The sequence below is a fragment of the Rhinatrema bivittatum genome, chromosome 5 (assembly GCF_901001135.1).
Source record: "Rhinatrema bivittatum chromosome 5, aRhiBiv1.1, whole genome shotgun sequence".
In the NCBI taxonomy this organism is placed as follows: domain Eukaryota; kingdom Metazoa; phylum Chordata; class Amphibia; order Gymnophiona; family Rhinatrematidae; genus Rhinatrema; species Rhinatrema bivittatum.
The window spans coordinates 286693256-286708737 of record NC_042619.1 but is presented as its reverse complement, the minus strand read 5'-3'; the positions used below and the strand labels follow the sequence as shown (position 1 = coordinate 286708737).

General features: G+C 49.5%; 1 protein-coding gene across 2 annotated transcripts in view; it reads right to left on the bottom strand.

Annotated features, from left to right (window-relative positions):
* LOC115092775 (disintegrin and metalloproteinase domain-containing protein 9-like) overlaps positions 1–15482 on the bottom strand; it is a 1307906-nt gene that overhangs the window by 355507 nt on the left and 936917 nt on the right. For both annotated transcript variants that reach the window (XM_029604079.1, XM_029604080.1), the window contains exon 14: positions 2131–2220. In XM_029604079.1, the coding sequence (XP_029459939.1) occupies positions 2131–2220 (90 nt within the window). The remainder of the gene's footprint in view (positions 1–2130; positions 2221–15482) is intronic.

The following is a 15482-nucleotide window of genomic DNA, read 5'->3' as shown; positions in this document are numbered from 1 at the left end:
TGCCACACATCCTAGAAAACCCAAACTCCCGGGGGGGGAGGCCTTAAGAGAGGGGCTACTGTTATGACCATCACTCACAGATGGCTGCGACCGCTATTACTCACTTCATGTGTTGCTGCCCTTTCTCTGTTGGGAAGACTCACGGCTGTGTCTAGCCACTTCCGACACTCATGGCTCCATTCCAGGACTTCCCAGGGCAGTGAGGATGCCATGTCTCTCCTGGACTTTCCTAGACGCATGCGCGCATTCCATGGCCCTCCTTTAAGGATGCCAAGGCAGGAACCTGAGGGGCATCGCCTGTTGATGACATCACTAGCCCTGGGCACTTAAGTACCATCGGATCCTGGCTTTAATCAACTTGGCAATAAGTTCCCTCCTTGCTGAATCCTGCTAATCTCTCAACGGATGCTGTTCCTGGTTCCTGCTCCTCCTGGCGTGAGATACTCTCTGGTACCCTCTCCTCGGTGGCCCTGCTCCTGTCTCTGGCTATTCGCTCCTCAGAGGGCCCCATGCCTTGTATGCTGTCTGCCATCTCCCCCGCTCCTCAGGATTGTTCCAGGAACTACTCTACCTCGAAACTCTACATCGGTGTACCCTGCTCTATGGACCATTGCCGTTCTACTTTGCTTCGTGGAGACCTAGTGTTGGTGTGCCACTCTCTGCAGGCAATTGCCTTCGCTTGTGACTAAGCCACACACCCCGCTCCATTGTGAACTTGGAACTGTGCTGTGCTCCCCCACTCCTCGGGGCAGCGCCTTGTGTATTCCAGTTACTACATTCCGCTCCCCGCTCCTCAGGGTAGCATCCTGCCTTCTCTCTGAGACTGTACCGCACTCCCCCGCTCCTCGGGATCATGCCTTCTTGCACTGCCAGAGAACCCTGGGCTTCCCTGCGTCTCGGGTAAGCCTACGTCATACCTCCCATGCTGACTCTCTCTGTGCTCCACCCCCTGGGGTTGCCCTCGCAAGCATTCCTCCATACCCTGCCTGCATTCCCCGCTCCTCAGGGCCTGCTCAGCACTCCACCACTAGGAGGACTATTCTGGAAACCGCATCCATATCCCAGTCTCCTGCACTCCCTGTACTTGCTGGTCTGTGTCACCTTTTGCTAAGACCTCACCTCCCAATGGTGAGGCTCAATGGGGCTCCTCCCCATGGGTGGTACCATCTCTCATCTCAGGCCAAGGGCCCAGTAACCTCCGAATGCTTACAGTGACATGTGAGGTCCACCACCTTTGCATCAGGCAGGCAATTTACCAAGCGATCCTCAAGTCCACCAGCCACCCATATATCTATCTTTATAATAATTGAATCACTTACTGCAACGGCCAACCTAACTCTTCCCTCCTGGGCATGTGCCCCTGGAAACCTATCTTTGAAGCGAGAGGATACTATATTACCTTGAGGGCAAGCCTTAGCTTCAGGATTGTTTCTTGCCTCACCAAGATAATGCTCTCCTTCCAGGTGACCTTCCTCCTCTAGGGCAGCACAGGTGCTTCCAGATTGGAGGTGGGACTGCTCTTCTATGTCCCTGAAGGACATCCTCTAAAAACTTCTCTATTTCCCCTAGTTCCTCCACCACCCTAGCTTCCAAAGATCAGACTCATATTCTGAGGGCTAGGAGCTCTTTGCACTTAATGCATGCATACAACCTCTTGCCAGTTGGGAGATAATCATACATGAAGCACTCAGAGCAAAAGACTGGGAAGCATTCCTCTTGCTACTGGACTAGTATGACAATGAAAAGATAAGAAAGCTTTAAAAAAGCCAAAATGCCTAATTGCAGGCAGAAAGAAGGAAAAAACATGAACCCCCCACCCCCTCTTCCCGGAAATATCAGTGAATAATTTACATGTTGCAAAACAGCAAAGGTCCAGCAAGATGTTCCTTCTCAGATAACAGACAATATCAAAACTGAGAGTAGAGGATCCAGTGTCAGATGCATCCTTTCACACAAATCGCAGATGTACCACCAGGTTCATTAAGAATGCATCCTAGCATTTGAGTGCATAAGAATGTGTTTCAGAATGTTAGCAAAAGTTCAAATAATTGGTACTATAACAAGAACTTTACTGTACCCCAAAACAAAATGTATTGAAAGAAAAGTTTGTACTTCCTTCTTGAATCTTACCTTACAACGTTTGCAGCACATTCCTGTAGTACATTGTGCACCTGGTCTCAATTTACACTTATCGCCACAACATGGGTCTTCCTTACATTCCTATAAATACACATGGGAGATAATTTTAAAATGAGTTACATGTGTAGATATAACATAATATCGTAGCAATTTAAAAAAGCCATTTATGCATGTGTGCACTTACATGTGTTTAATTCATGGAGAATTGAATATTGTAATAATTTCAAAAGCCCACTTACAGTTTTAATCATGTAAATGCTTTTTAAAATAAGGCCCATATTATAATATATAGATGTTATATGGTTGTTGCAAGAGCAGTTTATGTTATGATTATTATATAATGTAATAACTATATGAAGATTTCCATTTTAATTGGTACAGTTCCTAAAATAAAAATTAAAGGATAATTATCTATCTAAAATTACTCTCCAAAAATAGTATTTTCAAGGTTTCACTATAATGTTTGTCTGCTTACAGGATGGTTCCATGAGTGGCCTCACTCATCCTCATAGTTTTCCCCAACAGCATGGATATTGCCATGTTGGGTCCTCTGATTCTGTTTTCTATAGGCGCTCACACGTCAGATTAAGAAGACTCCCACGGTGATAACTTGCAAGCCAGTACTCCTGCCTAACATTACGAGTTGCTCTCTCCCCAGCCTTGTCTCGCTGTTGTTCCTTGCCTCATCATCTTGCCTGCTTTGCCTGTTTCCTTGCCTTGTTGTCCTGCCTTATCTTTCCTGCCTTGTCCTGGCCCTCTGTGTCCTGTCTTCTACCAGTCCTGTCTGGCTCGGTCTTATTCCCAGCATTGACCTCTGCCTTGTACTTGAACTACTCTCTTGCCTGCTGCCTGCCTCTGACCCTTGGTTTGGACCTGGACTGTGCTCTTCTCACTGCCTACCCCAACCTTTGGCCTGTACTTGGTGACTCTCCGATTGCAGCCTGCTGACCTCAGCTCAGCTCCAGACTCCCTTCCTGCTTTGCCCTGTGGGACCATTGCCACAGGTCCCACAGGGCAAAGCAGGAAGGACCATTGCCACAGCAGGAAGGACCATTGCCACAGATCCTGCCAGCTCTTGGAATCCAAGGGCTCAACCTGTAGGGCGCTGGTAGAGGTGAAGCCCCAGCACTATCCCAGCCCAGGATGCATCTACAAGCTGTTGGCGTGGGCCTAGTGGGTTCACCTACTAGACTGCAGCAACCACGCCACAGCATTCACACTGAAGGATCATAAGACCTGCTGCTTGACACCCAAAGAAAACCATTTCCAATGCTTAAAGCTCTATTTCCTAAAGGGAAAAAAAGCTTCCCCATCAATATCATCCACTATTAGAGAAATCCATTGAGTTTTTCACCATATTTACAAAAAATTAAATCTATAAATAAAAGACACAAAAATACTAGGGAAGCTATCACTATTCACAAATGCATACTGTCTGACAGAAAGCTTCAGTTCGCCATGAGTCTGATGAACTCCAGTTCATTATAAGTCATGAAAGAATCATGAAAGGTCTTGAACAAGTTAATCTAAATTGGATATTTACTCTCTCAATAGAAGGACCAGGGGACAACTCCATGAAATTAGTAAGTATCTCATTTAAGGCAAATTGAAGAAAGCAAATGTTGCTTACCTGATGTAACAGGTGTTCTCACAGGACAGCAGGATGTTAGTCCTCACAAATGGGTGACATCGAGGATGGAGCCCAACCACGGAAAACGTCAGTCAAAGTTTCTGGAACTTTGACTGGCCCCTACTGGGCATGCCCAGCACGGCACCAACCCTGCAGCCAGCAGAGGTCCCCCTTCAGTCTTGTTTCAAAGCTACAGGCTGTTACGACTGCTGCTCAGATTTTAGTGGAACCACAGTTGTAGACCGCTTACCTTTTGTAGGAGTAAGCCGGAACAGGAGTAATACAGCGTAATCCGATAGGCAGTCCAGGTCAGGGCAGGCAGCAGGCAATCAGGAACCAAAGCAGATAATCCAGTAGGCAGGTGGCAAGCAGGGTAATCCAGTAGGCAGTCCGAGTCAGGGCAGGCAGCAGGCAATCAGGAACCAAGGCAGATAATCCAGTAGGCAGGTGGCAAGCAGGGTAATCCAGTAGGCAGTCTGAGTCAGGGCAGGCAGCAGGCAATCAGGAACCAAGGCAGATAATCCAGAAGGCAGGTGGCAAGCAGGGTAATCCAGTAGGCAGTCCGAGTCAGGGCAGGCAGCAGGCAATCAGGAACCAAGGCAGATAATCCAGTAGGCAGATGGCAAGCAGGGTAATCCAGTAGACAGTCCGAGTCAGGGCAGGCAGCAGGCAATCAGGAACCAAGGCAGTCCGGGTCAGAGCAGATGGAAAACAACCAAATCCAAAAGCGAGAACTCCAAAAACACTCGTGGCCGAAGCAGAGAGCAGAGGAAAAAGGCTCTCTTTAAATAGCCCGTTTCCCGCGCAGACTGACCCTCCATCGGCGTCTGACTTCATGGGGGCATGTCCTAGCTCCGAATCCCGCAGGACCTAGCTGCCGACATCAGCGCGGAAATGCTGGCTTCAGCGCCGGAGGGAATGCCCCGATGGGCATGGGACCGCGCCGCCAACGCTGCCAAGCCAGCCCTGCCGCTCCCAGGACCACGAACGCCCCCTCCCGCGTGGCGCCCCGCTGTCAACCACGCGGCAGAAATAACAGTACCCCCCCTGCAAGACCCTCTTCTCATCCTTCCAGGTCCGGGTTTGGAAGGAAAGCGAAGATGAAAGTTCTTAAGTAAACGAGGAGCCTGTATATTATACGAAGGCTTCCAAGTATTCTCCTCCGGCCCAAAGTTTTTCCAAGAGATTAGATATTGAAGTTGCCCTTTAACGCGTCTAGAATCCAAGATCTCTCGTACTTCATAGTGATCATCATCTGGTACTATGGGTATATTGGTCCTCCGTCTCCTCTGAGGCCAGGACATGACGGCAGGTTTAAGTAAGGAGATATGGAATGCATTATGAATCCGCAAGGAGGACGGCAAACATAGTCTAAACGTGACCGCGTTGATCTGCTGCTTGACAGGAAAGGGCCCAATGAAGCGAGGGGCAAATTTCGCGGACGGTAACCGCAAGCGAAGGTGGCGGGTACTTAACCAGACAAGGTCTCCACATTGGAGGTGAGGAGCCGGGCTCCATCTCTTATCCGCCTGAGCCTACATGGAGGTGGCGTGTTTGACCAACAATGCACGCGTCTCTGTCCATAATCTGGTCATGGAGGCAACTGTGGAGTTAACCGCAGGGCAATTGGAGGAGGTACCGACGGGCAAAGGAAAGTGCAGATGCCTGCCAAACACCAGGAAAAAAGGAGATCTGCCGGTAGCCTGATGCACATGATTGTTATGTGACATCTCTGCACAGACCAGCAGAGAAGCCCAATCATCTTGTCATTGATTGACATAGGCTCGAAGAAACGTCTTTACGGATTGATTCGTCCGTTCAGTAAGGCCGTTGGACTGAGGATGATAGGCTGAGGAAAATTCAAGTTTAACTTGTAGAAGTTTGCAAAGATTAGTCCAGAACTGCGCCGTAAACTGTACCCTTCTGTCGGAAACAATGCTGAGCGGAAGCCCATGGAGACGAAAAATATGATGCAGAAAAAGATGAGCTAGGTCAGAAGCAGAGGGTAATCCAGGTAGGGGAATGAAATGCGCCATCTGGGAAAAACGATCCACCACCACCCAGATAACTGTATTACCACTGGAAGCCGGAAGATCCATAATAAAGTCGGTGGCAATATGAGTCCACGGAGACGTGGGAATGGGCAGCGGCTGTAACAATCCAAGGGGTTTTCGCCGTGGCGTCTTCTGGGCCGCACAGACGGAACAAGAGTCCACATAGTTCTTGACGTCCCTCTCCCATCTCGGCCACCAATAATGTCTGGAGAGAAGTTCCTTGGTACGAGCAACCCCGGGGTGTCCTGCCAGCTAATCATTGTGGGACCAGCGAAGTACCTTTAAGCATAACCGTTTGGGAACGACGGTTCTCCCTATCGGAACTGTGAAGGTGGCAGCCAGCTGGATTTGAGCGGGATCAATGATGTATCGAGGTGGATCCGGAGGGTCATCGAGGTCAAAGCTATGAGAAAGAGCGTCTGCCCTCACGTTCTTCTGGGCAGGCCGGAAATGCAGAATAAAATTAAACCTGCTAAAAAAAAGTGCCCATCGGGCCTGCCGCGGATTCAATCGCTGGGCTGTTGCCAAGTATTCAAGATTTTTATAATCTGTATAAACTGTGACGATATGTCGAGCGCCCTCCAGGAGGTGGCGCCACTCCTCAAAGGCCAGTTTTATCGCCAAAAGTTCTCGGTCGCCAATGGTGTAATTCCTTTCCGCAGGCGTAAATTTCTTGGAAAAGAAGGCACATGTCACCCATTGCTCCTCCTCCGTCCTCTGTAGAAGAACTGCCCCTACCCCTACTGCTGAGGCGTCAACCTCGAGAGTAAAAGGTTTGGAAGGATCAAGCCGTCGGAGATATAAATCCTTGGTGAACTCCTCTTTCAAGCGTTGAAAAGCCAATACCGCGTTCCCCGGCCAATTCTGTATGGACGCTCCTTTCTTTATGAGAGCTGTGAGTGGTGCCACTAATGAAGAGAAATTGGGAATAAACTGTCTATAATAATTGGAGAATCCCAAAAATCTTTGTAAGGCTTTCAACCCCACAGGTTGAGGCCAATTTAGAATGGCTTTGAGTTTGTCAGGATCCATGGATAATCCTTTGTTGGAAACAATATACCCGAGAAATGGTAATTGGTGTTTGTGAAAGACACACTTTTCCAACTTGGCGAACAATTTGTGTTCCCGAAGACGTTGTAAGACTTGACGTACATGAATCAGATGTTGTGGCAGGGTATGTGAAAAAATTAATATGTCGTCCAGGTAAACGATAACATGCGAGTAGAGGATATCACGAAAAATATCGTTAATCATGTCCTGAAATACAGCAGGAGCATTACAAAGCCCAAAGGGCATAACTCGGTATTCATAATGTCCATCGTGGGTATTGAACGCGGTCTTCCACTCATCTCCCTCTCGAATTCTTATCAAATTGTAAGCCCCCCGTAAGTCTAATTTAGTAAAAATGTGTGCTCCTTTTATCCGGTCAAATAATTCCGAGATGAGAGGAATAGGGTATTTGTTTTTTCTGGTGATATTGTTAAGTCCACGGTAGTCGATGCAAGGTCTTAAAGACCCATCTTTCTTCTTGACAAAAAAGAAACCCGCTCCCGCGGGGGAAGTTGAGGGTCGGATAAAACCGCGAGCTAAATTTTCTTCAATGTACTGACGTAACGCTGTGGATTCCGGCTCTGATAAGGTGAAAATTCGTCCCTTGGGCGGATTTTTCCCGGGAAGAAGTTCAATAGCGCAATCATATTGTCGGTGGGGTGGTAAGGATTCCGCATGTTGTTTGCTGAAAACATCCTCAAATTCTTTATAAGGAGCCGGAATGCCATAAGAGAGTTGCGTGGAGTGAAGCGAAATCTTCGGAAGACCTTTAAGACAGTTCTGAAAACAGAATGGACTCCATGCCGTGAGGTGTAAAGAAGCCCAATCTAGGTGAGGCTGATGAATCCGCAGCCAAGGCAAGCCCAATATTATCTGATTGACTGAGGAAGGAAGGACATATAGCTGAATGTGTTCAGCAAGGGTTTGGTGATATAGGAAAAACGCATCCCCACGGATTGTCCTGATACTGATGTTACTGAAAGAGGAGTGGGTAAAGAATCCACAGGAATCCGATATTTCTGCACCAGATGTTCCTGAATGAAGTTACCAGCCGCTCCCGAGTCTATGAAGGCCTGGAAGTGCAAAGATTCATCGTTCAGCCAAATAGTTGTAGGCAATAAGAGTTGAGGAGAGGGAATGGTGGAACCCAGGGAGGCCTCTCCCACCCGTCCTAGGTCCGGGAGTTTCCCGACTTGTTGGGGCATTTATTGATAAAATGACCTGCTCCTGCACAATATAAGCAGAGATTCCGTACTCTTCTGCGATTCTGTTCCTCTGGAGTCAAGCGAAATCTATCGATTTGCATCGGTTCCTCCGTATCCCCTGATGCCTGGGTGGTCTGTGGAACAACCATGGGTTGCTGAAAAGTAGGAGCCAGACGAAAATTTCTTCGAGTAGCTGCTCGCTCTCGCATCCTTTCTTGAAAACGTAAATCCAGTCGGATGGCTAGCCGGATTAATTCTTCTAAGGTCTCCGGAGGATCTCTGCCAGCCAATTGATCCTTTATATTCTCTGCAAGACTTTGTCGAAAGATGGCCGTGAGACTATCCTCTCCCCAAGCGAGTTCTGCTGCTAAGGTGCGAAACTGAATGGCATATTCTCCTACCGATCGTGAACCTTGTTTAATCTGGAGCAGATCATTAGCTGCTGAGGTAGAACGTCCTGGCTCATCGAAGATCGGACGAAATTCTTTTAGGAACCGATCCAGGGTATTGAGGATAGGGTCATCTCTCTCCCATAAGGGGGAGGCCCATGCCAGCGCTGGTCCCTCCAATAAGGACAGGATGAATGTAGTCTTAGTTTTCTCATTAGGAAAAGAGGCTGGTTGTAAAGAAAAATGCATTCGGCATTGGTTGATAAAGCCTCGACATAAGGCTGCAGTTCCATTGAAGCGGGGTGGAGGAGGTACCCTGATGGGAGCAGGAGTAACCACCGTGCTGGGTACTGGCCCCGCCGGAATATGGGCTAAGGCATCCATACGGGCGACCAATCGATCCAAGACCTCTGTTACTTGGTCCAAGACCCCCTGTTGTTGTTGTATTTTATTAGCCATCCCGGGGATGGCTTGCAAAGCAGTCAAATCAACTGGTTCCATGGCTTCGGCCAACTGTTACGACTGCTGCTCAGATTTTAGTGGAACCACAGTTGTAGACCGCTTACCTTTTGTAGGAGTAAGCCGGAACAGGAGTAATACAGCGTAATCCGATAGGCAGTCCAGGTCAGGGCAGGCAGCAGGCAATCAGGAACCAAAGCAGATAATCCAGTAGGCAGGTGGCAAGCAGGGTAATCCAGTAGGCAGTCCGAGTCAGGGCAGGCAGCAGGCAATCAGGAACCAAGGCAGATAATCCAGAAGGCAGGTGGCAAGCAGGGTAATCCAGTAGGCAGTCCGAGTCAGGGCAGGCAGCAGGCAATCAGAAACCAAGGCAGATAATCCAGTAGGCAGATGGCAAGCAGGGTAATCCAGTACACAGTCCGAGTCAGGGCAGGCAGCAGGCAATCAGGAACCAAGGCAGTCCGGGTCAGAGCAGATGGAAAACAACCAAATCCAAAAGCGAGAACTCCAAAAACACTCGTGGCCGAAGCAGAGAGCAGAGGAAAAAGGCTCTCTTTAAATAGCCCGTTTCCCGCGCAGACTGACCCTCCGTTGGCGTCTGACGTCATGGGGGCGTGTCCTAGCTCCGAATCCCGCGGGACTTAGCTGCCGACGTCAGCGCAGAAATGCTGGCTTCAGCGCCGGAGGGAACGCCCTGATGGGCACAGGACCGTGCTGCCAACGCCGCCAAGCCAGCCCTGCCGCTCCCAGGACCACGAAAGCCCCCTCCCGCGCGGCGCCCCGCTGTCAACCACGTGGCAGAGGTAACACAGGCAGTGCCAAAAATAAAATAAGAAAAACGAACCCAACACCGCGGGGGCGGCGGGCGGGTTTCGTGAGGACTAACATCCTGCTGTCCTGTGAGAACACCTGTTACATCAGGTAAGCAACATTTGCTTTCTCACAGGACAAGCAGGATGGTTGTCCTCACAAATGGGTGAGTACCAAGCTGAGGATGTCCGAACGTGCACCAAAAGTACCCAACGGCGTAAAACAGGCACAACAACTGGGGTGAAGTTTGGTAGAGGACATCCGCACCCCACCGGGTAGGCGGAAGGGTGTTGGTACATCATGTTGGAAAAAGGTTACGCAAGACAGATTGGCCGAAGATGGAATCCTGTCTTCCAGCTTTGTCCAAACAGTAGTGGGCTGCAAATGTATGGAGAGAACTCCAGGTAGCAGCCCTGCAGATGTCAGGAAGCGGCACCGATCGAAGGTGTGCTACTGAAGTCGCCATGGCCCTCACAGAGTGTGCCTTAACACGGTCTTGAAAGGGAATGCCAGCTTGCTGATAGCAGAAAGAGATGCAGTCCGCCAACCAGGAGGAAAGAGCCTGCTTACCCACAGGTTGCCCTAACTTGTTAGGATGGAAAGAGACGAATAATTGAGTGCTCTTCCTGTGGGCAACTGTACGGTCTAGATAGAAAGCTAGAGCACGTTTACAGTCGAGGGTATGCAGAGTCTGTTCCCCGGAGTTGGAGTGGGTCCTGGGAAAGAAAATAGGTAATATGATGGATTGATTAATATGAAACTCCGAAACTACCTTAGGTAAGAATTTAGGGTGAGTGCGGAGTACTGCCCGGTCCTGCAAGAGTTTAGTGTAGGGTGGATAGGTAACTAGGGCCTGTAACTCATTAACCCTGCGAGCTGGAGTGATAGCCAGAAGAAAAATCACTTTCCATGTGAGATATTTAAGGTCACAGGAGTGAAGAGTTTCGAAGGGTGGTTTCATAAGGCGACCAAGAACCAGATTAAGGTCCCAAGATGGGGCCGGAGGACGTAAAGGTGGCTTCAAATGGAGCAAGCCTTTAAGAAAGCGTGTTACAAGGGGTTGTACTGAAATAGGGACACCCCCGATACCTTTATGGAAGGCGGCTACCGCACTGACATGCATTCGAATGGAAGAGGTCTTTAGACCTGATTCTGACAAATGCCAAAGATAGTCCAAGAATTTAGGAATTGGACAGGAAAGGGGATCAAGGGACTGTGAAGTGCACCATGATGTGTACCTTTTCCATTTGTAGGAGTAAGATTTTCTTGTGGAAGGCTTTCGTGAAGTGATGAGGTCACGAGAAACTGAATCCGATAGGTTAAGTGGTTGAAGGACTAACCTTTCAACATCCATGCCGTCAGGGACAAGGCTTAGAGATTGGGATGGAGGAGGCATCCGTTGTTTTGAGTGATCAGATGCGGGTCCATTCCCAGGGGAATGTGTCAGCGGATGGAGAGATCCTGGAGTATGGGAAACCACACTTGGCGTGGCCAGTGCGGTGCTATCAGGATCATGGTTCCCTTGTCCTGACGTAGCTTCACAAGAGTCTTCGACAGAAGAGGAAGTGGAGGGAATGCATAAAGCAGACCGATTGTCCACGGGAGGGAGAATGCATCCCTGGGCCGAGAGTGCTGAGACCGAATGAGAGTGCAGTAATTGGCCACTTTGTGGTTCTGAGGGGACGCAAAGAGGTCTACGTGGGGATAACCCCATTTCTGGAAAAGAGAGGTCGCTACCAAGGGATTGAGTGACCACTCATGTGGTTGGAAGACACGGCTCAGCCGGTCTGCCAAAACATTTTCTACTCCCGGCAAGTAGGTGGCCCTGAGGTACATGGAACTCGAGAGGGCTTCTGCCCAAATCTGCACAGTTTCCTGACAGAGAAGGAAGGAGCCTGTGCCTCCCTGTTTGTTGATGTACCACATGGCCACCTGGTTGTCCGCCTGAATCAAGATTATGTGATTTGATAGGCAATCTTGAAAAGCCTGGAGAGCGTATCGGATTGCTCGAAGCTCCAGTAAATTTATCTGGTGTTTGGCTTCCTCTAGATACCAGAATCCTTGAGTTTGTAGACCGTTTACATTGGCTCCCCAGCCGAGGTTGGAAGCGTCGGTGGTGAGAATTACTTGAGAATCTGGTGGGTGAAAGGGCAAGCCCTGTAGGAGTTTGGACTGATTTTTCCACCAGGCAAGAGACAGACGGAGTGCATCGGTGATGCAAACAATGGTCGACAGAGGCTGAGTAGCTTGGATCCATTGTGATTTCAGAGTCCATTGCATGACTCTCATGGCCAGACGGGCCATTGGAGTCACATAAACTGAGGAGGCCATGTGTCCCAGCAGAATGAGAAATTAGCGAGCTGTTGCTGTGGGTTGAGACTGCAACTGGCAAGCTAGGGACACAAGGGTTTGAACACCTTGATGAGGAAGGAAGGCTTTTGCCTGTAAAGTGTCCAAGTCTGCTCCAATGAAGGATAAGGTTTGAGATGCGAGTAAGTAGGATTTCTTGTAGTTGACAAGAAATCCTAGAGAAATTAGAGTTCAGATTGTCAGGGTCAGAGAAGACCAAGCGGTTTGCTGGGTTGTGGCCCTGATCAACCAGTCGTCCAAGTAGGGGTAGACATGGACGCCTGCCTTCCTGAGGAACGCTGCAACCACTACGAGACATTTGGTGAAAACTCGTGGTGCGGATGCTAGGCCAAATGGGAGCACTCGGTATTGATAGTGGTTTTGGCCTACTAGAAATCGGAGGTATTTGCGATGAGACTGAGTTATCGCAATGCGGGTATAAGCGTCTTTGAGGTCTAGAGAGCAGAGCCAGTCCTCTCTTTGCAGCAGAGGGAGAAGCGAGCCCAGGGTTACCATCTTGAACTTTTCTCTGTGAAGGTACTTGTTGAGAGCCCGTAGGTCCAGGATTGGTCGAAGTCCTCCTGACTTTTTTGGGATCAGAAAGTACCTGGAATAGAACCCTAGCCCATGTTCTAAGAGAGGAATGGGTTCTATAGCATTGGACTGGAGGAGAAGGGAAACTTCCTGCTCTAGAAGAACAGAGTGGTCGGTAAGTCTCCACGCTTGCAGAGGTGGAGAGTCCGAAGGAAGAGTTAGGAAGTTTAGATGGTAACCTTGTGCAATTATCGCTAGCACCCATTGATCTGTGGTGATGCGATGCCATGTTTCTGTAAAGTGGCTTAGTCGACCTCCTACTGGTATGTTTGGTAGAGGGACTAGGCATCTGCTCTATAAGTGAAAGTCAAAACCCCGATGCAGGGCCTGGTTGCGGAGCTGTTGTGGGCTTTTGCTTTCGAGGTTGGCTAGGCTGAGGCTTTTGATACGGCCTCGTTGACCTAGACTTGGTGTGTGGGGGATAATACTTCCTTGGACGGAAGAATGACTTTTTGGGTTCCCTCTTAAAAGGTTGTTTAGAAGGGAAGTCAGAAGGAATGGATGAAAGCTGCTTAAGGGTCTCGTGATGATCCTTTAATTCAGCAACTATTTGGTGAATTTGCTCACCAAACAAATTATCCCCTAAACAGGGCAGGTTGGAGAGCCTGTCCTGAACCTTTGGGCGAAGGTCAGAAGACTTAAGCCAAGCCCAGCGTCTTGCTGAGATGGCTGTAGCAGATAGTCTAGTGGAAGCATCGAAGATGTCGTAAGATGTTCTTATCTCATGCTTTCCAGCTTCAAATCCTTTAAGTACGAGGGTTTGAAGGTGTTGTTGGAATTGTTCTGGTAAGGTATCTGAAAATTCTTGTATCTGCTTAAAAATAACCCTTTTGTATTGGGTCATATACAGCTGATAAGAAGCTATCCTGGAAATGAGCATGGCTCCTTGGTATACTTTTCTGCCTATACTATCTAGGAACTTGCTCTCCTTAGTAGGAGGTATGGATGAGTATGGCTTCATTCTTTTAGCTTTCTTTTGAGCGGACTCTAGCACAACAGAGTGGTGGTCTAGCTGTGGTTTTTGAAAGCCAGGTGCTGACTGTACAAGGTAAGTAGAGTCAGCTTTTTTGTTTACTGGAGCAACAGATCCAGGAGTTTCCCAATTCTTTTTTAGAAGGTCTAGAAAAACCTGATGAATTGGAATGGAAGTGATGACTTTTGGGGCATCCAAAAATTGGAGTAATTCCATCATTTGGTGCCAATCATCTTGCTCCGATTGAAGCTGAAAAGGGACCAATTCTGACATTTCCTTCACAAAATTTGTGAAAGAGAGGTCCTCAGGGGGAGAACGCTTTCTGCTTTCAGCAGGAGAGGGTAGTGAAGGTAAATCATCGGTATCTGTGGAAGTATCATCACCCCAGGTGTCATAAGGGTCAGGTTGTTGACCTGTAGGCCCACGAGGGGGTTGGATACCTGAAGGTCCCGGCTGAGGCTCCGAGAATCCCGAAGGAATCACCGGCGGCATCGAAAATACCTTCGAAGGCATCGGTGCGGGCATCGAAGGCATCGATGGAGCCGATGTGCGTATCGCCCCGGAGGAATGTATCGGTGGCGATGGACGACACGGCATTGATGGGACTACTCCCGAAGGAGGAATTTGATACGGTGTTTCTGCACCCGATGAAATTGGCATCGGGGAGCGCACTGGTGCTGTCGGTGACCCAGGTATCACCGGTGGAAGGGCGGTCATGAGCGCTTCCATCCGGGCAAGCAGCGGTGCCAGCGCTGCTGGAATCGGGTCGGTGACTGGTTCCACTCTCGGTGGCGGAGTCAGTGCCGAAGGAGTCTGGAACCGTTGCATCGCTTTGTCGATGGCCTCCTGGACCAGCCGGTCCAGTTCTTCCCGGAGACCTAGGGTAACAATACCTGGCTCCGCAGAAGAGGGAGGCTGAGGCTGAGCCAGAGTGACCACCATCAATGGTGGAATCGCGGCTCCCAAACCCCGATGGGGAGAGGGTTGCCTCAGTGTCTCGGAAACAGAGGTGGACGGTGCCACTTCTGATCGAGACTTCTTCGGTGGCGGCTCAGACGGTACCGAGGTCGATGACTTCGATTCCTTGATGGTCCGAGACTTGCGATGTCGATGACGATGCTTTTCCCTCCGATCCCCACGATCCTCGGGGGAAGGGACGGGAGTCGATGGTCATGGAGACGTTGATGGCAGACGGTCACCGGGAGGTTGCCGACGATGGAAGGACTTCGACGGTGCCGGTTCCGAGGACGTCGATGCGATGGACGGCGTCGGAGTGTGAGCATGGAAAAGGAGTCCCATCTTCTCCATTCTGGCTTTGCGACCTTTTGGTGTCATAAGGGCACATTTGGTGCAAGTCAGGACATCATGCTCACTCCCTAAACATAATACACAGACTCTGTGAGGGTCTGTGATAGACATGGTGCACATACAATCTGGGCACCGACGGAACCCCGACACCATGGCCATTGACCAAAAATTTAGCCGCGGGACGGTTGACGGCCAGCAGGCCGTGAAGGCCAAACTCGACGGTAATCGGCAAAAAACGGCAAAAAACTTACTGAAACACCGCGGGCTAAATTTAGATAGAGGAGGGACCCCTGTGGGGCAAATTTTACTTCAAAGAAGTTCAAGAAGAGTTTCCTGTCAGGAATGTGGTAAGAGCTCCTTAACCGCGTGGCTACTGCTGCGCGGAAAAAAGAAGACTGAAGGGGGACCCCTGCTGGCTGCAGGGTTGGTGCCATGCTGGGCATGCTCAGTAGGGGCAGGTCAAAGTTCCAGAAACTTTGACAGAAGTTTTCCGTGGTTGGGCTCCATCCTCGATGTCACCCA